The sequence below is a fragment of the Pelmatolapia mariae genome, linkage group LG7 (genome assembly GCF_036321145.2).
Source record: "Pelmatolapia mariae isolate MD_Pm_ZW linkage group LG7, Pm_UMD_F_2, whole genome shotgun sequence".
NCBI classification, from domain to species: Eukaryota; Metazoa; Chordata; class Actinopteri; order Cichliformes; family Cichlidae; genus Pelmatolapia; species Pelmatolapia mariae.
The window spans coordinates 10031631-10058676 of record NC_086233.1 but is presented as its reverse complement, the minus strand read 5'-3'; the positions used below and the strand labels follow the sequence as shown (position 1 = coordinate 10058676).

Sequence of the window (27046 nt, the reverse complement as noted above, 5' to 3'; positions counted from 1 at the left end):
TGACCAGCTGTTTTCATTAAAAAAAATAAAAAATAATCTTATAATTATATGTGATATTGTACATGCTGCATTTATCCAAGACTTACAACATTTTTAACACTTTTGACTTTTTAAAATTTATACACTGCACAGCAACAGCTACCTAGTGATATGTACAAAGCAAACATAACCAACATATGCCACATATGTCAGCATATGATGGCATTAAATTGTTGCCATCAGGAATAAAGATCTAAAAATATAACAGATAAAATATTAAAAAATATAATGGACACTTCTTCTGTACTTTCATTGAAATAAAATAGACTTAATTTCTGAGAAGTCTTCCACTTACTTTCTCCATACATTGTCTGGCCTAAAAAATGGAACTAACATTATGAAAAGGGGAATACACAAATTTCCACAAAGGGATTTCCCAGTAAAATGTTTTGACTTGTCATCCGGTCAGCATTTGTGAGGGGACCTATTAGATGCAAAGCTACTCCAGTAGTCTCCACTGGAACACTGAAAAATTATAGTCGAGGTCAGCTTTGTAGCTGTCAAACATACATTTATAGCTTCCACTGAAAATGAGTGTGAACACGTAAAAAACACTTGAGAAATGAATAAATTATGACAGAAAGTGAAGAAAACAAAACAGAAACTATCACCAAAAAAGTGAAGCCTAATTAACAGGTGTAAATTATATTATGTCTTCGACAGTTCAAATTCTTAACTTAGTTGTCTTGTTGCATGCTCAATCACCCAGGCAAGGAAATCCCCAAAAGTTGATTCTGTTCATCTCGACGTAGCATTTTCAGTGGGAGAAATCTTTTATCACTCACTGACTTCTTCATTCTCAAATGACTGCAGGTTTCCCCAACATTATAAACAGCCCATTTACATAATGACTGAAACTAGCACCACTAACGAACAATGGGCTATGAGGCCAATTTCCTAATTATTAATATGTAAATTGTCATGACCACTAATCAACAACCACTCATCATGAGTACCATTTACAGAGAATTGGTGCACTTTTCAGTAGTTTCCACTGAGAGACAGTAGTGAGCCTGAACAAGAGTAAACAGTGTGTTCTCATGTTTGTAGACCTGTTGAAAGTATGAATTCAAATGGAAATAATTAAGAAACAATCTAGACTGTGTCTCTTCAGTCTAGATTGTCTAGTTACACATTTATTTTTATTTAACCAATATATCTCGTTGTTTTCCCTCGCAAGTTTCGTTTATTTCATTTTTGTGTTTCTGCCTCTGTGTGTGTGTGTATGTGTTTGTGTGTGCCCGCGTGACGATGCCGCCTCCTGACGTCCAGGTGCTCGTTGACAGTCAGAAGCGCGTGCTCTAGGAGGAGACTCACCGATGGAGTGAACCGCTGGACGGAGGGAAGTCACAAATAATTAGACATGCGGGAGTGAGCGTGGAGGTAAGCTGCTTCACCTCACAGTACCTCTGCGCTTTGTGTGTGTGCGCGCGCGATGCTGGCTTGACACGGCATTTGACAAATAAACAAGAGGAAGCAAACAGCAGCGGGTTATCCTTTTCTGTCTGCACATCGGATTCCACAGTCAGAGGAGGCTCGCCGGTTTCCGGACAACTTGTATTCCGGTGTCGGCTCCCTGCTAACTTAATTTAATTGTCTTTATTTTGTTCGGCTTGGTCGTACTATCGCGTAGTTTAGATTTCGGATCGGTACTCGACTTGCCCTCCGGTTCAGACTGGTGGAGTCACTCGGGACCTTTCCTGTACCGTCGCCGCTCCGCCTCAGGAATGTTTCCGCTGTGCTGCAGCAGCGCAGGTAAGACAGCTGGAGTGAGTGCTTGGAGAAAGTTTGCAGCTGATGGAAACCACTGTACTTATTCATCCGCCTGCTTATCGAGGTGCTTATCTGGACGTGATGAATTCCTGATGAGGCAGGTTTGTTGTAAGTGACCACTATTAAAGGCTGAAGCTGTGTAACCCAGAAACTAACAAGCTGTAGCCAATATCACAAGAATCTTGATAAATAAATAATAGTTGAAGTTATATTTTAAGCCAAAATGTCTCCGGTACTGTATCTTCTCAGGTGATCTCGTTCACCAGTTCAGGATCTAAAGTTGTTGTGTAAAAAAAATGACTGTATAATCACTGAAAATTTAAAAAGTAATAATACTTAAATTTGGAAAGCAGGCGTCATATATAATTATTTTTTTTTGCTCATAGCAACTTTTAGAATTACATTGGTGAGATTATAGGAGACAAAACTTAAGTTTACATACAGCATGCACCCAGGGGGCATGTACAGAGGTGGTCACAGGGTGTCCCCCACAGTGAGAGTTTTTGTTACTTAAATTCTACTAGAAACACTGTCAAACCTAAATGAAGATGTAGTCCCAGCTAATAATATACATTTATAATAGGGCACGCAGCCATACACGAGCCTGATGTGTTCCCCATTATATCTATGTAGTATTCTGAGATTCAGAATCAGAATTCTTTATTAATCCCTGAGGAAATGATGTGGTCAGAGTTGCTCTAAGAAAGTAAGAACAGTAACTGACTAAACTAAATAAAATAATACGAAGTGTTGAAATATATACACTACTGGTCAAAAGTTTTAGAACACCCCATTTTTTTCAGTTATTTATTGCAGTTCAAGTCGTTCAAGTCCAATGAATAGCTTGAAATGGTACCGCCATTGGTCTACTGGAGACTGGAAGAAGGTATTATGGACTGATGAATCAAAATTTCAAATCTTTAGTTCATCACACAGCATCTTTGTATGCCGTCCAGTAGGCAAAAGCATGGTTCTACAGTGTGTGGCATCAACTGTCAAACATGGAGGAGTAATTGTGATGGTCTCGGGCCAGCAAAACCCCATCAAGCTGGTTTGGAAATGAACTGGACATAAGAGTGAAAGCAAAGCAACCTACAAGTGCCACACATTTATGGGACCTTCTGCAACAGATATGGTCCCATAAATATTTGATTTCCATTGTAGAAAGAAAGCCACGGGTGTATTCAGCTGTTATACCTGCCAAAAGTGGCTACTTTAAAGAGTCAAAAGTTTTGAATACATTTTGGTCCATAAATTGATTCCATGACTTCTTTTTTAACTCCAATTGCTTATTTGTACTATGCTTTCATTTCAGAGTGCAATGAGACATTAACTGCATAATAAAAAGCTGGAAAAATGAGGTGTTCTAAAACTTTTGACCAATTTTGAGAAACGCTGTCAGCCAGGTAAAGTTTAGTAACTTCTAAAGGAAACCAAGTTACTGTTTCACTTTTCATTTTAATTCCATTTTCAGCATAAACTTTTATTCACCCCATCTGACATAATGGATGTTTCTGTGTTAAAGAGACAAGGTAATGGGGTTAAAAATGTTAAAAAAGAATCTGAAAGATTTTTTTAAAGATGCAAACCTAAAGAGATTTGTGTCTTCCAGCAACCGAAAGAACTGGGGATCTTTTGCTTGTTAGGCGAATGTGTAAACCACTACACTATAGAGCCACTAAGTGGCCCAAAAGACTAAATAGTACTTTCTTAAATAAAATGTTAGAATTTTGTGTTGTGTGTTTCTGAAACAGACATTTACTTGCACTCCAGTTCATCATAGCTTTGCACAGATAAATGTTAAACCCTTTAAAGATGCTGCAAATGTCTGCATGATGTCATTCCCTTATGCTGAGCATGTGTTTTAGTGTCTGTGCCACAAAGTGACTCATCTGCTGCTTATAGAGGGATGTCCCTAACCAAACCACATGTATTAGATCAGGTTACACATGTCTATATCTGAAGCCTTAAAAGGAACTTTAATCAGTAGTTTAGCCTTGCATACTTATTTGTTGGTAAAAGTTTATGAGAGACTTTAAACTTTGCTATCATATTGCTCTGCCTCGTATCAGGCACCCAAACATAACCAATATGCTTTTTGCACTTTTGAAGCATTGCACAGCTCTCCCACACCACACACCAGCTGTTAGCCTGCTGTGTGCAGTACTCATGAGGTTGCTTTCCTCCCAAAGTTCAAATTTGCTAACAGTAAAAGTCTTCCAACATTTTTTTAATGTCCACTTCCACAGTAGGTAGAAAATTGAACAAAGTATTGTACAGAGGTATCAAAACGCCCGAGGTCTGAAATTATTTCTTAATGCCACCGCTGGACAGAACAGCCTGGATGTTTAAGTGTACAATAGTAGTTCCCCTATCAGTGTTTCTGTGAGACAGAGCTGGGTGGAGCCAGCTGGTTTACGGAAAGTAGGCTTTCAAAATAAAATGCCCTGGACTTTTCTCAGCGAGTTCTGTTTATTAGCAGTAGGTCCTCTAAGAGTGATGAGACATCCATTTCTTCTGTAGCTCGATGTGTTTTTGTCAAAGTGCAAACACAAAACAGCTAAACTTGATTGTAGGTTTTTTTAAAGTGTGAGCTCAGAAATGCTGTAAAAAACACTAAAGTAACATTTTTTATCTTTTGGGGGTTAAACATTCTCTCTGAATTTGCATTTATATCCTGGTTCTTCCAGGATAAATCCCCCAAAGAGGTCATCTCCAAAGAAGATCAGGTTACCAAACCTCAGTGTAAAACTGCACCCTATAAAGAAAGCGTTGTCAAAGACAAAATGGGTGCTTTATAGAACAAAATACAAAAAAAAAAAAAAAAAAATCATCATAATAGTATCCAAGTTATCACGTTTTTATGGTCATTAAAATCCAGAACTTCAATTAAGATTGAAATCCAGCAGGGAGAAATCAAGTGAGAGTTCATTAAATGGGTTCTTTTGCTCCAAAAATGTCTTTTGAGTGCACACCATTTAAAAAAAACTACTGTGTGCTGTGTGTTACTGAGATATTTAATGATTATCACATGGCTACACAACCATAAATACTTGTTGATCTTTGCACCACCATTACAATGTGTTATCACTGGGTCTGTCAACTTAGCAACAGTATATTTGTACTAAATCAGTTAAGTTGCCAGTGTTATCTTCTACAATAACTTTCAGACAATATTGCCTCATAACAAAAATCATAAAAGTTTCTTAACAAGCAGTGTCTCGATAAGCTGAGTAAACTGATGCTCTATTTGGAGTTGTGTTCACTGTCTTTTAGCTCTTTTTTTGGTCATCACCTTCACAGGTAATCAACCTGTTAGGAACAATTTATCAGAGTTCTAAACAGTTGTTTCTCTCTACTTTGAGGAGTGTTGCTAGCAGGAGCGAGTCCACACATTCAGAACCAGTTCTGGAACTGGAACTCATCAGGTGTGACTTGCTCCTGTTCCTGATGTCTGGTGATTCTTGTGAACTGGGATGCCTGGGATGGAGTCAGATTTCCAGCATGATTTACTGCTGTCTTATGCCTCACTGTGTCCACCAGCTAGTCGTTAAGTCTGCCTGCTGTTTGTTGTGTCTCTACTGTAGCTTAAATGGAGTTTGTTTGCTGCGAAAACGCTGAGAAAACTGTTTGCAGTCAAGAAATATCAGAGAATTCCCATCTGGATGTGAGATTAAATATTTTCTATGCTTACAGCTAATTTCAAGCTTTGTGGCTTGTAGCGGAAAATCACATTTTGTGACTTTTGTTGATACCCATTTAGTAAAACATGGACAAATCCAGAGAACTGCAGTACCTGTTACCAGTGTTGGGCAAGTTACTTTGAAAAAGTAATTAATTATAGTTACTAGTTACTTCTTCAAAAAAGTAACTGAGTTAGTAACTGAGTTACAAGATTCTAAAAGTAATTAATTACTTGAAAGGTAACTATTGCGTTACTTTAAAAAAATGTTTAACCATGGGGTCCAGGTTATAATTGGCCATTTTAACTACTTTTGATTTGACCTCTACATTTCACCTTTAAAAACTATTTACTTTGCCTTGTTTGGTATCATTCTTTTCAGCACAACCTCAAGTGTCTGAATTTACAGTTATGTTTTCATTTTGACATACTGTATTAACACAGTTGATCTAAAATCAGACAAAAAACATAAAATCCGAGTAGAAAAAGTTATATTTTTTACTCTAACAACCACAAACATGTTTATTGAATCATATTTCATAACTTTAAATGCAAATATAAATATAAATTTTAAAATCATATGCACGAGTTTTGCAAACAACAAAGTTATTTGCACCCATTTACCTTTTACCCTTTTTTTTAATAACCATTTCAAACTATTTACATAACCATCAGCTGTTCTGCATTCAATAAGATGTCACACAAATTATTTGTGCCACTCCAAAAAAATCATTTCTGTCCACTATAAAGGAGAACATCACAGCCTGATACCTGCAGGTCTGACAGCAGCAGGTGTATCAGGCTGCTGCTGTCAGCAGCCTGATACACCTGGCTGCTGACTCAGCGACTGCTGAATGTTTTCATTCAGCAGTCGCTTCATTGTTCTGACACACAGCACAAAACTATCCACAACACTACACACTAACTACACAAGACAACACATTAACTACACACTCCAAACACGCTAAACGTCACAAATCTCTCACATCTCAAAACTCTCTCTCTCGCTCTCTCGCCGTCACTCCTAAAACTTCCCCCTCTTCCTAAACAACCAAATGTCATGTTGCCATATCATTTTTTGATTGGTCGACATGGTGCATTTTTCCACCAACATGAACGGGCTGTTTTTTGTTTTGTTTTGTTTCTTGTTTTTTGGTCATAAGCAGAGAGTGCTTGCTAGCGCTGTCCTTAGACAGTAAACGTGACGAAACTATTGAGGAAAAAACGCCGCGTATGTATTGTTTATCATGACTCTGGTTTTACGTGGCCTATCAACACAATTTTGTCATCTTGAAGTGGTCATGTGATTGGCTTACCACGACTACTTTATTCTTCCTCAGTCAAACAGCAGCACTCATGCGATGTTTTGCCCCCTAGCTCCAGGTGTTGTGCCAAAAGTGATTGCCACCTGCGGGAGTGCGCGCAGCTGCTTAAAGCTGTAGCGCCCAGATTACTTACGGCTACTTCCGTGCAACTGATATAAGATGCGGTAAGCTGAACACAGCTTCAACCGTCTGTTTGTTGAAAAATAGTAGCGCGACCGTACCGCATTTTCTTGTTAGTAACGGTAATGGCGTTGTAAAGATAGAAATAGTAATTAGTTAGATTACTCGTTACTGAAGAAAATGACGCCGTTAATAACGCCGTTACTTGTAACGCCGTTACAAGTAATAACGCCGTTACTTGTAACGCCGTTATTCCCATCACTGCCTGTTACTGAGAGAAGACTGATCACAGCAGGTGGTATTAGCAGAAATAACACTCATGCAGTCTTCTCACATGACACATTTGATTCATTGCATGTTGATTCCAGCAGCCTTAGTTCTGCTCACTCTATAGCAACTGTCTGCTGCTGCTTTTCAAATGATTCACTTCCAGGTTGATCTAAAAACACTCAACATTAGACTCACTGAAGGCAGTGATCACATGGGACCATTCAGAGTTGACCATCCACATCCTGTATCTGTCAGACCCCTCACACCCGCAGTCTCCACCCACCCCCACCCTCTCTGGCTCTATGTCTCTATATAGAGACATGCGGTGTCCTGCCAAGAAATACAAGGGCATTGCCACATGTCAGCCATTAGCCGTTCCTATGTAGCAAGACACACACACAGAAAAAATGTACAGCACATAGGCAATCACATACACACAGCCACACTCTGTCTGTGAGGTTTGGTGTGTAGGAAAATAATTGCCGAGGGAGCAGCTGAGGGCTGCGTGAGACGGCTGATTTTCATCTTTTCCTTTGTTTAACAGTTGTTCCTCTGTCTGCGAACCAGAAACCAGCCGTATTGTTGTTCAGGGTAAAAAGTTCATTCTTGTATTTTTGGAATCCTGTTTTAAAACGAGTCTAAAAATACCTGGGAGGTTCGTGCATGTGGGCGTGTGGAGGGTGAGCTGGGTGTAGATTTGCCGTCATCCAAGAAAAGATCAAACTCTGCGTTAAATCACTGGCAGACAAGTGCCCACATACTGATTTTTATTGTTTTACGCAATCTTCCTTCACCAGCTTACATCTCCATTTGGCCTAAAATTCCCTACAATATGCTGACTGTGCTCGCCTGTGAGGCCCTAAATTTAAACCATGTTGTTCCTTGTAATGTCCTAAAATGAGGAAGGCTCACAGGCAGGATGACTCACACACTAGATATTCATGTAATGCTCTTTAGTCGGCATGCTGCTACTTGCTGCGGATGATTTTGATACTGTAAAATAACTGCTTAATTTTGGTCATTTGTTGTGGCAATACCATCAACAACTATGGGGCTTCATGTCATGAACAATCATTCTGTACAATACGATAATTATAATTCTACAACTGTTTACAACTGTTTATAACTTGCATATTTCTGTATAGCTTTATATTTATATCCTGTACATAGCCTGTACACCCACTACAGCCTCTACATATTTATAGTTATAGCATATTCTTAACATACCTTCATACCGTGTACATTGTAACATACCCATAATAGACCCATTTTTGTACCCTCATATCTATAACAGACCCACTTCTGTAATATATCTATATACCTATATTATTGCTAATATATATTTTGTAATATATCTATATTATGGCTAAAGCACTTCTGGATGGATGCAAACTGCATTTCGTTGCCTTGTACTTGTGACATGTGCAATGACAATAAAGTTGAATTCTATTCTATTATATTCTATGAGCTGTCAGTTTGTTTTTGTCACAACAAAAAAAAAGTAGACAGTAATGGTAAAAAATTACACAATGTAAGTTTTTCCTCCATTGTATAAGTGAGAACTGAGGCGGAAAAGTTTGTTTGCTTCTCTGTCTACAAAGGAAGAAGCCTTTTCTGTGTGGCTGTAGCTCATGAGGTAGAACTGGTCATCTACTAATCGGAAAATTGGTGGCTTGATCCCTGGCTGCTTCAGTCTGCATGCCAGACTTGGGCAAGATACTAACCCCAAGTTGCTCTCAGATGCATGCATTGGAGTGTGAATGTGTGTGAATGTTAGATAGAAAAAAGTGCTTGTATGAATGGGTGAATGAGGTATGCTGTATAAAGTGCTTTGAGTGCTTCTTGAGAGCAGAAAATGTGTACAGTATATAAGAATCAGTCAATTTACCATGAAAAAAGTTAAACTTTGGCATTTATTTAAAAGTGAACCCCATGAGATTAGGTGATACCTTATGATCAAACACTGGGTGAGGGCAAAGTCCCTTTTAACAGGAAGACCTCTGGCAGAGTATGGCTGAGGGAGTGGCGGACATCTGCTGCAAACACAGAACACTGAAAAATGTCTTCTTACTCATTGTTCTTGCTTTTATAACTCAGGCACACAGTATGAACCACTGAGGGGTTTTGAAGCACATGACGAGTGCAGAAGCGTCGTGATCAACATGAACAAACCACTAAAGTCAGAACTGCAGTTTCAGCTTTAATCATTTAAAGTAATGCTGCCTTTCTCTCCTGTTGCCAACAGCCTTATTTTATACAAAATCTTTTACTGAATTCTCAGTGGTCACATTGAGTGGTTGGTTGTTGTTTTATGGATTATTTATGTGTTATTTGTGACATGGCAGTGAACTAACACATTATACAAGAGTGTTTTGGTAGTAATTATTATTTGGATGGATCTTCTCAGAGTGCAGTCAATCTTTGTTCTTTAGATTGTGTAACATGAAAACAAGCAGAGATGTGAACACCAGGGCTGAAATGAGAAGTAGTTTTCATAGGTAATTAAGGTTCAGAACCTTCTGTTTTTATTTTTAGATTGGTTAAGCTGAAAAATAGTCACCAGTACAGTGTCCATTGACGTATACTCACCTCTCGCCCCTGCGGGCGGTCTATCTCTCAAGCTCAGATCCTCTACCAGATACCTGGGAGGGTCCTGCGCAGCATTTTAGCTGTTCCTAGGACTGCGCTCTTCTGGACAGAGCTCTTGGATGTTGTTCCCGGGATCTGCTGGAGCCACTCGCCTAGCTTGGGAGTCACTGCACCTAGTGCTCCGATGACCACTGGGACCACTGTTACCTTCTCCCTCCACATCTTCTTGAGCTCTTCTCTGAGCCCTTGGTACTTCTTCAGCTTCAAATGTTCCTTGTTCAGAAGATGCCGTCATTCGGTATCTCTACGTCTATCACTACGGCCATCTTCCTCTGCTTGTCTACCACTACTATATTCAGTTGGTTAGCCACCACCATTTTGTTGGTCTGTTTGTATCTGGAAGTCCCACAGTATCGTAGCTCAGTAATTTTCAACCACCCTAGGCGGGGTGTTCCATTTTGACCTCATAACTTCCAGATGTTTCTGTATACAATGCTGACGACTTGGTTATGGCATTTCATGTATGTCCTGCCTGCTAGCATCTTGCACCCTGCTGTTATGTGCTGGATTGTGTCAGGGGTATCTTTACACAGCCTGCACCTGGGGTCTTGCCTGTTGTGACACACCCCAGCCTCTATGGATGTTGTACTCAGAGCATGTTCCTGTGCTACCATGATTTATGTCTGTGTGCTGTCTTTCAGTCCAGTCACTGGTAGGACTTTGGGATGTCACCCACTTTCTCTATCTGCAAGTGGTATGTACCGTGCAGGGGCCTGTCCTTCCATGATGGTTCCTCCTCTTGCTGCCTGAGGTATTTACTAAAAATGCACAGTCTCATCCTGGACTGTGGTGCTGACACTCACTAGTCCCTGGCCTCCTTCCCTCCACTTAGCGTACAGCCTCAGGGTGCTGGACTTAGGGTGAAACCCTCGATGCATGGTTAGGAGCTTCCTTGCCTTGATGTCAGTGTCTTCTATCTCCTACTTTGACCAGTTTATTATTCCAGCAGGGTACCTGATCGCGGGCAGGCCGTAGGTGTTGATAGCCCGGATCTTGTTCTTAGCATTCAGCTGTCTTCTCAGTACTTGCCTGACCCTCTGCAGGTACTTGGTGGTTGCAGCTTTCCTAGCGGCCTCTTCATGGTTCCCATTTGCCCGTGGGATCCCCAGGTACTTGTAGCTGTCCTCTATATCTGCAATGTTGCCTTCTGGTAGTGCAAACAACATTCCGATGTCATTGCTGTATATCCTGGTGGTGTGTGTAGCAATGAATCGATGTCTCGTTCACTCTTGGCAGCACAGCTTGGCAAACCTTTGTAGATCCCGCACTTGATGGTGACTTGTGCTATGGGCTTGAAGTTGGCATCTAGTGTTGTATGCCACATCCCCCATACATTTCTAGGCATACCAGGATCCAGGTGAGTAATAGGCCTTCTTGTAATCAATCCAGGCGGTGCAGAGGTTGGTCAGCCTAGTCTTGCAGTCTCGGCTGACTGCTCGGTCTACCAGTAGCTGGTGTTTCGCTCCTGTGGTATTCTTGCTAATTCCTTTCTGTGCCCAACCATGTGCCTTTTCATCTTAGCTGCTATAACGCCTAAAAGGAGCTTCCACGTGGTACTGAGGCAGGTTATTGGCCGGTAGTTGGATGGGATATTTATATATGTATGTATGTATATGTATATTTGGGCCACTTTAGTTCCATGGTAACCTTCATACCTTTTAAATAATGATGATGATGGTTATTAAGAGATGAGGCAAAAGAAGAAGTACACTGTACAGCAAAGTCATTCTAGCTTTTGTTCAGAGAGCACACACCTTCGTCATCGCTTACATCGGCATGAATCCTTATTTTATTGTTCGTTTCATCCTGCGTGCCCAAAGGCTGACACCACCTTAACAGTCACACCTCTTCTGTCCTCGCAGTGCTGCGATGATGATGACGGCAGAGAAGCTGCCAAGAAAACCTGCCGTGTGTGTTGTTTGTGGGCGTCTGTTCCTGCATGTGTGAACATCCAGTTAATTCAGCGTGCTCTTAAGCGCCACTTCAGGAGTGTGACACAGGTCACATGGCATGCGCAGTCTCTCTTACTCTCTCTCTCACACACACACACACACACTGCATTAACTGGTACTCTTGCTTTTATATTAAACATACATTTTCTATGTCCCGTGTTTAGCTCACATCCTGCTTCATGCTCTGTGCAACACAAGTTATTAACAAACCCTTTGCTTAGATTCATGCTGCTACTAAAAATTGTCACATTCTGCACCAAGAGGACAGGGGGCTCTTTTCTCTTAAATGTGAGCTTTAGTAACACAAAACCACATACTGCTCACTGTGATTCTTCCCACACACTCACTGCATGGTCAAAAGTATTGGATCCCTCTTTGAGTTCATGTGTTTTCAGTCGATTTGCAACAGGTGTCTAAAATCAAGCACCTATCCATGCAGTCTGTCTTTACACATAGTTGTGAAAGAACAGGTCATTTTAAAGTCTGTGCCTTTTTTCAGAGAATTAGATCTTTGCATGGGTCATTTAAAACAAAAAAATAGCCCCCTTTCAGCTGCATTAGAGGCACTGGTATGTAACTTGCATTACATTTTGTGCAATTACAGAAACAATCACAAAAAGTCAGAAGATGCTTTTGCTCACTGTTAGCTTAAGATGATTTTCAGGAAAATAATTGGATTAATATTGTATGTTAACAACAAAAACATCTTGCGGTTATTTCGAAGAAATGACATATGATGATGTCCTGTACCTGATTTTTGTGTTAACTGTTAGTCACAAGATAAGGCAGTAAAAATGCATGTGCAGGGAAATGAAAACTGCCTTAGATATTATACCATTGAGCTTAGAGTAAGCAGGAGAGTATGGTTTTGTGTGTGTAGAGTTTGCAATGTCCGCTGTGTGGGTTTTCTCTGATGTACCACCACTGAAAACCTGCTTCATTAATGTTTTATATATCGATGCTGCACACTCTTAACATCACCAGTTTCACTTCCTTATTTCCTTTGTTTTTTCTTACCAGAATAATGGCTAGATTCCTACTTGCAACTAACTCCTCGTGGTAACAGTGGGTACCCTCAGAGGTTAGCTCCTCATGTTGCCAAAGCAAGTGAAATTCAGTTGTACTGAAATCACTTACCGGATCTGTGACCGCAGTCAGCCTTTGCCTGATCAGTTTATGGTCTTAGTTGATAGTTTCAAGTCTTACCAAATACAACATAGTGTTGGTTTTGTACATGGTCCTAGTTGAAGTTCTTTTTAACTAGTTGCTGCTATTTGAGTGTGGGTTGTTTCTCATTCAGTTCTGTCCTTTGCTCATCAAGATTTTGAAGGCTAGATTAAAGACGGTACAAAAAAACACAATTTATTGAATAACTGTTAGTTATGTAAGTTCTACTTGTGTTATCACTCTTTCAAATTGTAATTTTCATCAGTGAATTGTCCTTTTTTAAGCTCTGCTTGGGACTGATTTTCAAAGACACCAGTCTGAGGGTAAAGACTGTAGTTGGAGCTGGGTTGTGGTGTTTCCCGCTCTCTTGTCCGACTCAGCTCCACCCAAAGAGGAAGTTTTCTGGTGAGCGGTTGAGATGTACCTAATTCCAGTCTGCGACTGTGGTTTTTCAAATGTAGATGTTTTTTTACATACTGTATGACAGAGCCAGACTCCTCCGTCTTTATCATTTGCATTCTGACATGCTCAGTTGTTTCACTTCCTCCTGAGTGTACAGTAAACCCCTTGAGGAAGCTGGGTTTATGGGTGTGTCTGGGGGATACAACAGCGGTGACATGCAAACAAACAATGTGCTGCCTGTCCACGCATGCATGGCAGTTAAACTGTGCACTGTAGCGTGAGAGGATACCCACTCACAATTTATTTTTTGGTAATTATTTCAATTATGCATGTATGTGTTCATACATGTTCCTGTTGGAGTCTGTTTTGGTTAATTGGGAGTGGGTTGAAATGTAGAAAACCACACAGACACACACATTTCTTTGTGTGTGTGTGTGTATGTGTGTAAAATCCCATTTGTAAAACAAAAACAGTTCTGAGTTTTGATCATCAACACGACTTACAGACAGTGAATTTTGTAGGTCCAATATAAGTATACATAAGTTTTGTTAATCTCGATTTGTTTATTGCTGTTTGTGTGCTGCAGGAACCACACAACAGTTCGAAAGTGAGAAGTGAAAAAGTGTGGGGACTTGGAAGTAAATCGAAGAAACCTGAAAATACGACAGTTCTGAAAAAGAAGTAAAGTCAACGATAAAAAGATGGGGCGAAAGAAGATCCAGATAGCACGGATTATGGATGAACGGAACAGACATGTAAGTCATGTAAGACTCTGACAAGCACTTATTTTATAATTTTAGTCACTGAGATATGAAAGAACAGAATCTTATGCGGTACACTTTCCGCAAGTTTAAATTCAATTCAATTAACCACTCAGCCTCCATGGTGCCTTGTTGCAGGTAAAGGATAAACTAAGGAGCTGCACCGGGCCAAGTATAAGCTGAAGAAGGATTATTTGAATTGAATTGAGCTGGAAATGAGTATAAAACATCTCCTTTAAAGTTTTTTTTTTATATTTACCAAACAGTTTTTCTGGCTCAGCCTCTGACTGAACTTAGGACTCATCTTCTTCCTGTGATTCCCCCTCAGTCTTTCCCCTGTTTATTCTCATCACAGTGTATTTATAGAACAAGTTCATTAAGGGTACATTTTTAGCTCCACTTGAAAACTTCACAACTCGAACTGAAGTGTTTTCATGTCAGTTTCCAAAGGTCCTGCGCATTGTTTAAAATAAAAAATAACCTTAATAATTCACAAAGGAAAAGCTGCTGCACTTAAGTAAAAATCAAAAATTAAAGGATTGGATCAAATCAAATAAAAAGATCATACAGCAGAAAGAGGAATTATACAAATTGATGGCCTCATTAAGAAAGGAGCTTCTGTGACATGCAATGAAACATTTAGTCATGATTACTCTGAGCAAGAACCCTGTGCAGAGGGATGTCTGTGTTTAGGTGAACACATGAAACGCTGCTGTATATACATGTTCACGCTCTGTTTCTTTCACCTGCTTTCACTCAAGTACAACACAAACCAAGAACGCTTAATACAGACAAGCTAGCAAAACCATGTCATGTGACGCCCACAAACACGACTGTGTGATTGTGTGTGAGAATCATTTCAAAATGTGCCAGCACCATCTAACTAATGGCAAAATAACAACTGGGTTATAACGACTGATTGTAAATAGGTGCACTGACACACACAGGCGCAAACGCACACACACACACATCTTTTCTGGGGGAGTGGTTCCTTTCTTCCTGTTATGACAGGAAATGCAGGCACATGTGCTTCCTGACCCCCCTGACAGGGCAGAACTGACCTCCTAGTCCTTCCCTGGTCTGTACCCAGGTATACCAGTGCCTCTTTGTGTGCAGACTTGTGGTGTGAACACAGTAAAAGTATGTGTACTTAGTCATTTTGATGACAATTATTCATACTGAAAAAAATAACATTTCCTTTTTTATGTCAGTGGCTCAGTTTATGATGGCTGACATGTGTGGAAAATAGCAGCAAGCACCAGCGATTGCTGACCTGACACACTTGTTCTCTTTGTAGTGCAAATGCAAGCTGGTTTGCAACTCACCTCCACCCAAGCTACCAAGTTGTTGAGATCATCTTGTTGTCCTGATATTTATTTATTTATTTTTTACTTTTCTATGCTTTATTCCTGTCTTCTCTGCCCCTCTCTGACTCTGATTTTAACCATATTTTCAGCATCAAATCACTGGAACATACATTTATCAACACAGTGTGAAAGGCAATAACGTTACTTATCATAAACATTAGGCCTTCACTTGTCTATCCTGTTGACCGAGCAAGATTATTGGTAGTTGTTATGTGTTTTTGAAGACAATGTAAAAGAATTTGTTGTAATACCTTTGACAGTAACCTAGCCACAGAAACCTGTAATTGTTTAAGGTGGATATTTTATCAGTTTCGTCTTTGACTGCTGACACCAATAGTTAGCATGGAGTTAGGAAGGATAAAAACATTATGCCTTTATCTTAAATGCTTTTATTCTATAGCCTATGCTTTCATACTGAGATTCTTCTGGTGGCACACTGTACTTCAGATGTTCTGTTATTTTGTCAGGGCCACATGCAATATCTCAACAGCAGTTTACACCTGTTCACAACCTTTATGGCTTTCCAAAATTGATGAAGATGATTCTGTTGCATACCTAAATCTTGTATTTTCATGTTTCCATACTTATCCAAATATATGACCATATAAGTCATATATAATATGCAATAGGGTGACGATTTGCAAAATGGTAGATGGACTCATTAATAACTAGACATTTCACGGTTCTCCTTTTACCTTCCTTTCTTCCAGGTGACTTTCACTAAGCGTAAATTTGGCCTAATGAAGAAAGCTTATGAGCTCAGTGTGTTGTGCGACTGTGAGATTGCACTGATCATCTTCAACAGCACCAACAAGCTGTTTCAGTATGCCAGCACAGACATGGACAAAGTTCTGCTGAAATACACCGAATACAATGAGCCACACGAGAGCAGGACCAACTCCGACATTGTTGATGTAAGTAAAAAACACACACACACACACACACACACACACACACACACACACACACACACACACACGTTGAACATGTATAAGCTGTTGACTTTGGTCTTTTCAGTTTCCTGATTGAGCAAAAAGAATTCTGAGAAACCATCCATTAATCTTTTTTATACTATTCTTACTTATTCTATTTGATGTGGACACCCGGTCACACAAGACTACTTTCTCCCAACTAGCTGCCCCTCATAATTGGAGCTGAAGTATCAGAATTTCAGGAGCGGGACCACGCCTCCAAACACCTCCTTCTGGTTCTCATCTATTTATGTTCCCCCAGTTCTACAAGCTATTCGTTCTCGTTTACGTGCCCCACCGTCCCTCCCCTTTTCAGTTCTTTAACTTTTTTACTTTTATTTAGTACGTGGGGATCTTCAAGGCCCAGGAGCCACCGCCAGTCCCCTTCGAGGCCTTCCCCAAACCGCAGCTCAATTCATGTTTAAGCCATTCGCCTTTATCTACTAAAACGCTGTCAAACCTAAAATGAGGACGTGGGCCCAGCAAGTTAAAGAGCAGTTTTGAACAACTGGTGGGTGGAGCTTATGCCCTCACAGCCAGTGTTGTGTAGCTAAAACTCTTTCTGTATAGTTTATTAATCGGAACTATGATGCTTTGAGGATCTGACCTCACTGTGCAAATGTGTGTGTGACACACTGTATAGCATTTCAGCAACACACAGTACTAAAGTTTGTGCTGGACTGAACCTTGTTCTGCCTAATTTTAATTGTCATAGTATTAGGAAAAGAGCACAATAGCAACTGCCTCTGCAGACACATGCAAACACACACTCTGTGGAAACACGCACCCACACGTTTTGGACACTTGCTAAGCACACCATGACACCAAGGTCAAATCTAAGCTGTAAGATGTCAGAATCCAGGCAGTTCTGAATGAAACATGTGACATAATGCTAAACAACAGATTATGTTTAGGAAATGATGAGGAAAATGACTCAGACAATTAAATATAAACATCCAAGGTTTGTTCTCATAAGCAGGACTATCCTGTTGAGACGAGAAGGCAGAGGACTGTGTTGATGCCGTTCTCTGCTCTCTGCCTGCACATGGACACACCGTATGCATGCATCACCTGAGCTTTTCCCCCACATTGCCGACCACATGACCTTTCGGGCAACCCCATCAGAGCCAGCTTTACGCACTATGTAATCCTCTGTAATCTACTACAATCCTGTTTAGCTCATTACTATAATCTATACCTGCAGTCCCTTCATCTCTGTGCTGTAAAGACACAGTTTGAACAGCAGCGTTATTTACTGCTCACTGCTGTCGCTGCCACTGTAACCTCTGTACAACTTATCCTCCCTCGCTACTGTCCAGCTTTCTTTTCCTGTGTGTGTGGACACTTTTTCTTTTGCCTAGCCATGACGTTTTTGTTAGTTTCCTAACCTTCGTAAAATTGTAGTGGAAAGGAGTGATGAATGAGTGGATCATTTTGATAAAGCCAGTGAAGTTTTTCTTCTCCGGACTCATTTTAATTCCAGCTCTGTATGTAAGGGTGCCATTGTTAATTTGTTTTGCCAAATGAAATGGACTGAGACTTTAACTGAGCACTCAAAGCACTTTTTACTTGAAGCCTCGCCCAGTGACACAAGTGCTTTTCTCAATACCTAAGCACCTTATCTGCACACACACTTAGATGGATGCTGCAAATTCATTCCAGTCTGGAAAAAGCCCATGATGAGTGGATGGAAACCTTTGAGCACAACTGTAAATTTGTACCCCATAATCTATGAAAGATGGACCTTTAACAAAAAAAAAAACCAAAAAAACTTTTTTAAATGTATTATGATACAGTGTTATGGTGAACTACCATACACCCTGAGCTGTGGCTGCATGCTCAGGCATGCAGTCTGAGAAGAAAGCTCTCACTTTAGCTGTCATACAAATGGCCTCACATTTGATTATTTGGTTTATCGAAGAGTTCGTGCTCCACTCACTGACTGCAAGCTTTCTCTGATCATTGTACTGTGTGAGCCTGGGGTGAATGAGCTTCACTCCTGTGAAGATCGTGATATTGTGTTAGCACACATCTGAATGCTTCAGTGCAGCAAACTGGCAAAAGTTCAGCTTTTCTGGAGGTGGACACACTCACTGATGATCAGTTAATCAAGTGAATTTGATTAGCAGCACCTGGCTGCTGGCTTCTCTCTTAATGCCTGTGGAAGCAGTAAGATTGAGTAAGGAAGCAGTTGAATGTCCTGTGGAGACTATTTTTCATGTAACTCTATGTCATGGTATAAATTATAGATATTAAAGACTAGACTTGACCACCATAACATCATCTATTGCATTTTTGACTGTTCAATATGAAGGCTTGGGATGTTTAGGTCTGTCTCAGGGTTGATTTTAATTATTTATTTACCTTTTTTGGCATAGGACTGATCATTTTTGCCAGGTTCATAAGCTAACATGCCAGGAAGTGTAGAAATGAACTTAACCCAGACTTCTTGGTCAGTCTATACCACACAGTAAACCATGTCTTTTGTGTCCTAATCCTTTAAAAAATGCCCAAAAAGGGACCAACAGCACAAACAAAGGACTAGTATTCAAATGTGTGAGTTATGTAAAAAACATTCACCCACAGCTATCATTAAGTGCAGAGTATCTATAAAGACCAAGAGGATTTTTTTAGTTCAATTTTATTTATATAGCACCAAATGACAACAACAGTTACCTCAAGGCGCTTTATATTGTAAGGTCAAAACCCTACAACGATACGAAGAAAACAGAGAAAAACCCAACAATCACATCACTCCCTATGAGCGAAACGCTTATTTATGCAGGAGTACTGGAAAAACTGAGCTGGATGGGGAATGAAGTGTAAGTTCTAGATGATAGTATGTCCACATAGATGTGAAAAGACCGCCAATGAAATATCTGGCAGGCAGGAATTTAGTAGAAGAGAGGCTCCTTTGTTTTGGTTATCTTTTTTTGTTCTCATGTGCCTGTTTGTGTGTGTACAGGCTACTGGCCAGATAACTATCAGCTTATTGTTTTGTGTTCATTTAGCCTGGGAACATTGCTGCTATTTATAAGTCTGCATTCCTCACTTTTACTCTGTTAACCTTCTTTTGCTTTAGCCCGCTGTGTGTGTTTGTGCATGTGTGTGTGTGTGTTAAACTGTGGATCTGTGCCGTGTTCTGATTAGAAACAGATGAAACCTACACTCACATATGCTTGCGGAGTGAGTCCAGTTCCTTTGTGTTGGCTGAGATCCCTCCCTGCTAAATGGCTGGAAACCGGTAGTGGTCTAAAAATAGCCCAGAACACAGCTAAGAATAGCCATGACGGGCAGTGAGTGTGTAATTGTGGTTTGCTGTGAATGACTGTGTGTGTGTGTGTGTGTGTGTGTGTGTCTGTGTGTGTGTGTGTCTGTGTGTGTGTGTGTGTGTGTGTGTGTGTAAGTGTGTGAACCACAGGAGGAAAATAAAGAATAGGAAGAGAAGCAACTTCAGACTGAGTAACCACATTGAAGTTCCCCACAACCTCCTTCTCTTCCCTCCTTCCTTTTCTCCTCTCTGTCCAGTCCAGCACATACCTAACCAGAGGAAGTCAAGGACTTCATGTAAAAGTGTGTCCGATATTTATATATACACAATGAGATGTCCTTTTTTATTTCTCATTTAGCAGTAGTGGAGGAAAAGCTTAGATCCATAACTAAATATAACAGCAGCATTGCAGAAGCACTCTTGCGAGTTAAAACTAATACAGAAATACTAAAAATACCACATTAACAGTAGAGCGAAACTAATGTTACACTACTGTCTCACTTCTTTAGTGTTGTGGATGGAAATCTGTGTGCTGTTAATGTAGTTAAAAAATAATCACACATATAAACATTTAGATGTGTGATTACGTTTTCATGGCCAGGTGTGGACTGTTTTTAGTTTTTTGTGGCAAATTAAGGGTCAGAAATTTATTCCAGGTCCTTAGTTATGTTACATTCTTTAAAGGAAATGATCCCCTGGGCAGTATTGCGGTGTGGTCGGTAGCAAGATGGTTCTGGGTTCGAGTCCACCAGCTGGCTTGGGGCCTTTTTGTGTGGATTTCATGTTCTCCCTGTGCCTGCATGGGTTCTCTCCAGGTATTCTGGCTTCCTCCCCAGTAACGTGGTCAATTAACATGGTCAGTGAATGCTTATATGTCCCTCTTTGTTAAACAAAGTGGGTTGGAGACCTGTTAAGGGTGTTCTCTGCATAGGTGGCAGTAGGATGGAGTGATTTATTTGATATGAATTTCAAAGCTGTTTTTTGAACCTCTTGGTGTGTGGTCTAAAAAGGTACTGCTGCATCACTGAGCTGAAAAAAAGCAGACCTATCAGACAGCAGAAACTTTGGAGGTGATGAAAGCGACATTCTTCAAAAGAAAGGTAGTCAGACATACCTTTCATGCGCAACATTACAGAACATCTGATTCTACAATTAATATAGAAGCCGTCATAAAGGGGACAAAACTGCTTAATGATATATGAACTTTTCCAGTACTACAGCATCATGTTGAAGTTTTTCCCATCCCCTCAGCTATTTCTCCTCCCATTGTCTCTGAAAGTTTCAGGAAGACATCTAATGGTGGTAGCAAAATTCTTTCCTTAGTTCAAAAAAACAAAAAAGATGAGGATAGTTTTACAGCATATACAATTATGGCAGCTAATGAAACAGGCTCACTGGTCCTTATTGTGATTGTGTCACTGCTGATACAGGATGAATTCTAAAGTGTATGAAGCTATGCTGTCTGGTCAGATTCAGTCCAGTGCTGTGCTGATAGCAGGTGAAACAGTCTTTCACATAGCCTAACCCCTCTCTACTGGAAGCATAAGACTATTGCACAGTGGAGAACAGGAGCATCACATGATCCAGTACAAATATCCACCTCTTTAAGGCGCTACTGCAAAAACAGAACTGCTGGATTCATCCTCCTGGGAACATGAATGTATGCAGATTTAAAAAAAAAAAAAAAAAAAAAAACTACACAAGCAGGTGGAAAATCCAGTAAATGTGAATATTTCTTGTAATAAATGTTGACTTCAGGGCTGAAAAGCCAGTGTAAAATAAGGTTCCTTTATTGACCTCTACAAACTGTCATTCACCAACCTCAATCAGAAATAACAGGTTTACAGCTAAGAGCTACATAGAAGCTATTTCTTAAGGAAATTATGAGGAAAGTTTCAGAGAAATGCGTGGAAAGTTTGGGATCCATAACTTGAATGTTTACAGTTGTTTCTTATGTCTTTGTAAATAATGTAGGTCTAATTTTGGACAAAACTGCCATCTGCTGCCTGCGATGGTGTAAAAGTTGCGTGTCATGTTGCTTGGCACATGCTCACTTTCAGAGCAACTGCGCACACACACTGACGCTCACATAGATTTAAAGTATCGTCTGATGTTAAAGAGAAGGAGACCACCCACGAAAAGAGATACCAATGGAGCAAGTGAAGCCAAAAAGAGAAAACAAAATGGACGGAAAAGCAATGAATGCTGGAGTTGGGTGGGAGACGGGCAGCTGATTTGATATTATGGTATCTCCCTTTCCCTCTTTCCTCGTCAGCTGTCTCCCCCTAAGTTGCAAATGCCAAAACAGGAATCCGTTCCAGCCACCTGCCGCTACACATATTCAGCCCTGACAAACACACACTCCTCATCAGTGGTTGGAAATAACTAAGACCTCAGAACATGTACTTATGTATTTGCATTATTATGTGAAGACTGTGATATCGCTTACTGAACAGAGCACTGTCCAAATATCTGGTTACTTTGGAGCAGTCAGGGATCAAACCACCAACCTTCTGCTCTACCTCGTGAGCTACAGCCACCCCAAATAATGCTTTTGAATTTCATTAAAACACAACAAGACTAAAGATGTAATTTAATGCTCTTTGTATTCAGACATATTTTGTACAAAGAACCTGAGAACCTTGCACCTGATTTAACAGCACTGTCTGACAACACCAGCTCACACCACTTAATGAATGTGCTGTGATCTTGGCTATATTTACAAATGATCACTGAGCGACAAAGTTAGACACAACAGAGTGACTCTCAAACAGGGCCTAGCTTTGGTGTGGGCACAGCTGCTGCCCAGAGAGAGAGCTGGAGGTCAATGAGGGCAAGAGTTCTGCTATAGAGCAGTACTCTCCATAGATATTTCACTAGGTGCCTTAAAAAAAAGGCACCTAATGCTGTATAAGTGAAATGGAATTGAACTCTAATGAATGTTAGCTGAATATTTGCGTGCGATTCTATCAGTCTCACCACTGGCAGCTAAACTTCCCCACTACCTTTTACAAGTAATTGACTGATTGAAAACCACCAGTTAAGCTTCATCCATTCAGTTTATACAGTAAGAAGCAATGATGTATATTGCAGTACCTAGAAGTTTATGAATCTGTAACACATTAGCTTCATCTCGGCAAACTACAACACTAGTCCCTTGGAAGAATTTAGTGTATACTGTGTAGTTGTATGTTACAACTTGAATTGCTTTTTCTTAAGTATCTTATTAGATGGATGCAGTAGAGATGGACAGGATATGTGGGAAACAAATAGGATTCAGTCAGATACGCTATGGAAAGATGAGTTGGATGGAATTTTCAATACAATTTTATTTATACAACGCCAAATCAGAACAACAGTCGTCTCAAGGCGCTTTATCTTGTAAGGTAGATCTTACAATAATACAACAGAGAAAACCCCAACAATCATAAGACCCCCTCTATGAGCAAGCGCGTTGGCGACAGCGGGAAGGAAAAACTCTCTTTTAACAGGAAGAAACCTCCAGCAGAACCAGGATCAGCGAGTGGCGGCCATCTGCCATGACAGGGGTGGGTGAGGGGAGGAAGACGGGACAAAAGTCATGCTGTGGATTGGAGGTGTGTTTCAAAGCAGCTGTTATGTGCAGCAACTGTAGGCAAACCAAAGCAGCTTAAATGATGTGCACTACTAAGATTTGTCTGCCGGATGGGTGGAAGCGGGCGGGTGAAGTTGCCTGGCTGCAGTTAAAGCTTGACTGCATGGCTGCTGATGTAGCTGACAAACAGCTACAGATAGGCTTCTGTTAAAGAAAAGAAGCTGCAGACTGAACTACTTGTGAGGCTTGTTAGCAGATTTGGCTGCTTGGTTGTGGAACCTTTTAAAATCCTGGAAAACTTTTTTGTTTTCTTGTCAGTGATTGTTGTCTCTTAACAACAATCGACTCATCTTGCACACTCTCCCCATGATCACTTATTCTAATTTTCCGAGTGAGAGAGCGAGAGAAAGTGTGTGTGTTGTCTTTTTCTTGATCTTTGTGAACATTTTATCCACATAACCCTGATGCTGTAACCTCAGAGGCTAATTGTACAGATGATTGTGCAGACTGCCAATTACTCATCAGGTTATCGTCATTATTATAGAGGTAATTTTTCCTGTGATAATTACTGAGATTAATTTATCTCTCAGCCCTAATTACAATTTTGTTTTTCTTCCTCTCAAATGAATCATTTCACAATCGCTTTGGAGTTGGGTCAAACCTAAATTTGAAACCAGCAGACTAAGACTAACTTTAATGCTTAAACGCTGTTTACAGATGTAATATCAGCCACGAGCGGACCTCTACTTTACCTTAAATTCACATTTTATTGCATAAACGCGTGAAGTATTTTTACAGTTTGCTCCTTTAAAGTTAATAAGTAAAATGTTTACACTTGACTTCCTTGCATTCAGTCTTTATTTCCACTGAAAAAGCAAAGTGAGGCGTAATGTAGTAGCACTGTGTGCTCTGTGTGTATTTGATAAGGGAAAAGTAGGCTAGTGGAGTCGGTTTTATGTTTTAATAGAGCAGCCAGATTGACAAATTGCAAGGGAGTGACGAGGAACACTGCGGAGCACAGGGGCAAAAAATAACCTTCTACGGCCATCCTTCCAGTAGCCACACTGGTATTGGTGGAAGCTGCCTCACCCCTCCCCTCACTGCAGACCCTAACCTCCCCCCCCCCTCCCTTTTAAAGCACAACAGGTGTACATGACTGGGATGAGTGGGATAGCTGCTCCAACAGTCATATTTGTATGTCTGTGTTTGAAAGAGGCACTGCCATGCTCATACAGTGACAGACTGGACTAACGGGCTGTGAAGCGCTGAAGCAGGCCACCAAGACTCAAACCACACACTGTTCAACACATAAACACACACATGCACAAACAGACGCACACACACTCACACCACCACCACCATCATCATCCAATATCTGTGTAAGGGAAGAGATTTCCCAATATTCACATGAAGCATCTGACCTTTGAGAGACACACACACACACACACAAATTAAATTCTGTTTATTTTTCACACATAACATGAGTATAAAAATTCAGAGACCTTTTTGTGAATGCTGTCACATGCTGGTGAAGCGAGTATGTTGGGTCTGATTGTACCGCTTGCATTTTAAACTGCTGTCTGGCTTATAGAAGTCAGTTTGGAGCCTCACTGGTGGGATAGCTGCTCATTTATCGCCCTCTGGTGGTTGGAAATGTTTGTTCTAAGTTCGACCTCTTCATTAGAAGAAGAGTCCTGGTGCAAGATCAAAACTTTCTCAGAGCAGACTAACTAACCACACAACCAGGGCCTTTAATTGATCAAAATCACATTTAGATTGCATGTTTTATAGTTTTATAGAGCTACTAATTGTAGTAGTCACAAGTAGCAGTGCAGTGTCAGTCTGATGCCTGTATAAATGGAGTGGCTACCATCAGGAATGGTAGTCATTGTTAGTTTGAATATGTGGGTCATCAAGAATGAGATTTCCATACCAGATTCTTCTGGACCGGGTAACAGTTACTGCCTCTGATGCTGTTGGCCAACAGGGTGCTGGTGGAAACTGTACTACTGCTGGCTGAATACATAGGAACAGAAATAGAGGGAGGTGTGTTAGGGGGCAGCGAGAGGGAAGGAAAGGCAGGGGTGTGGAGTTGAGAGTAGGGACTATGGCTGCTAAAGGGAAAGCGTTAGCTAATATGATGGAGAGAAGGAAGGTCGATTTTGACTTTGGACATCAAGACGAGGAAGCAAGTGAAGGCAGACGTAAGGATTTAAATGATTTAAGTCAAAAAAGGAAGAATTATGCACTTAGTTCAGGGAGGAATTGAGAAAGGCTCTGGGTGGTAGGGATGACTTACCAGATGACTGGAAAAGTACAGTTGAGGGAAACTGCCAGAAGGTGTTTGGTGTATCAGGACAGAGCAAAGAAGACAATGAGTCTTGTTGTTGGAATGAGGAAGTTTTAGCAAAGAAAAAGTGCGATAGCCATAAAGAGAAATAAAGTAGACAGGAGTGCTGGAAGGCTAGATGTACAGCAGAGAGAAGGGAAGCAATAAAAAGGCTTATAGTGAGTATTGGTGGAAAGTCAGCAAATGAAGAAGAGTCGGATGAAGATTTGGTCCAGGTGACATACCTGTGCAGTTATGCAGATGTGTGGGAGAGAGGGTGATGGACTTTTAGACCAGACTGTTTAACATAATCTCGGAGAGGGTGGACAAGCTTAGAAATGAGGACATCAGAGGGACAGCTCAGGTTGAGGGATGTGGAGACAAAGTTAGAGAGGTGAGGCTGAGATGAGGTTTAGGACATGTGCAGAGGAGAGATAGTGGGCACATTTAACAAAAAATGTTGAAGATGGAGCTGCCGGGCAGGAGGAAAAGAGGAAGGTCTCAGAGAAGATCCATGGATGTAGTACATACAGTAAAGTCACCCTGCTGTGTTTGTCTCTTTTGTTTGTCTTTTTTTATCCAGACCCTGCGAAAGAAGGGTTTAAATGGCTGTGAAAGCCCTGACATCGAGGCTGATGACTCTGCTGGCCAGAGCCCAGAGTTGGACGATAAATACCGGAAAATCAATGAAGACATTGACCTGATGATCAACCGACAGAGAATCTGTGTATGTTCACACCTGCTCTTTTTGATGCATAGTGTTGTTTTAAGCAGCTTCGTGTTTCCTTACCAGTGATGACTGGCTTTGTTTGTTCTATGTGCAGGGTCTGCCCTCCTCCAACTATGACATGGGTATATCCATCCCAGGCAGTAATCAGGGTGGGCTGCTCTACTCCCATCAGGGCATAGGGGGCAGTCTAGGTAACCATAGCCTGCTGCCCATCTCTCACTCATCTCTGCAAAGAAACAGCATGTCGCCTCAACGTCCTTCCAGCACAGGAAATGCAGGTATGTGTGTGGTCAGTAGCTTTTACTTCAGTCCTCATCAAAGACCTTATTAAATGTTCAGCTGTTTTGGGCTGTAACACAGCTAGAGCTCAAAATGGGCCTTTGGGCAAATAAGCAGGCTGGTCCACACCTAGCAAATACTCGGTGTTAACCTTCCTAGCACGTGTTTTCCTATTTTTTGTCTTTAATTTTAAAAAAATTTCACGATCCTGCTGATTTTCCTTTCATAGAAAGCCTGACACGCTGCAGTGTTTCCAGATTTTCTATATGAGAAAAAACCCAGTATTGGCCAACATTTGGTCCAGCAGTGACAAAAAGGTGTAGCAGTCAGGCATTAATGGCATTTTAGACTTAAGAATACAACTTAAAAAGTGACTCAGCCGTGA

At 40.7% G+C, this 27046-nt stretch overlaps 1 protein-coding gene across 5 annotated transcripts in view; it reads left to right on the top strand.

Moving 5' to 3' along the window:
* Positions 1 to 1312: 1312 nt before the first annotated feature.
* The window catches only part of mef2ca (myocyte enhancer factor 2ca), a 32695-nt gene continuing 6961 nt past the window's right edge, over positions 1313 to 27046 (top strand). For 3 of the 5 annotated variants that reach the window (XM_063477838.1, XM_063477836.1, XM_063477841.1), the window contains exons 1-5: positions 1429 to 1794; positions 13966 to 14134; positions 16218 to 16421; positions 26236 to 26379; positions 26477 to 26660. In XM_063477838.1, coding sequence (XP_063333908.1) covers positions 14081 to 14134; positions 16218 to 16421; positions 26236 to 26379; positions 26477 to 26660 — 586 coding nt within the window. In that variant the 5' untranslated portion in view covers positions 1429 to 1794; positions 13966 to 14080. The other 2 variants (XM_063477837.1, XM_063477839.1) reach the window with 2 other exon arrangements.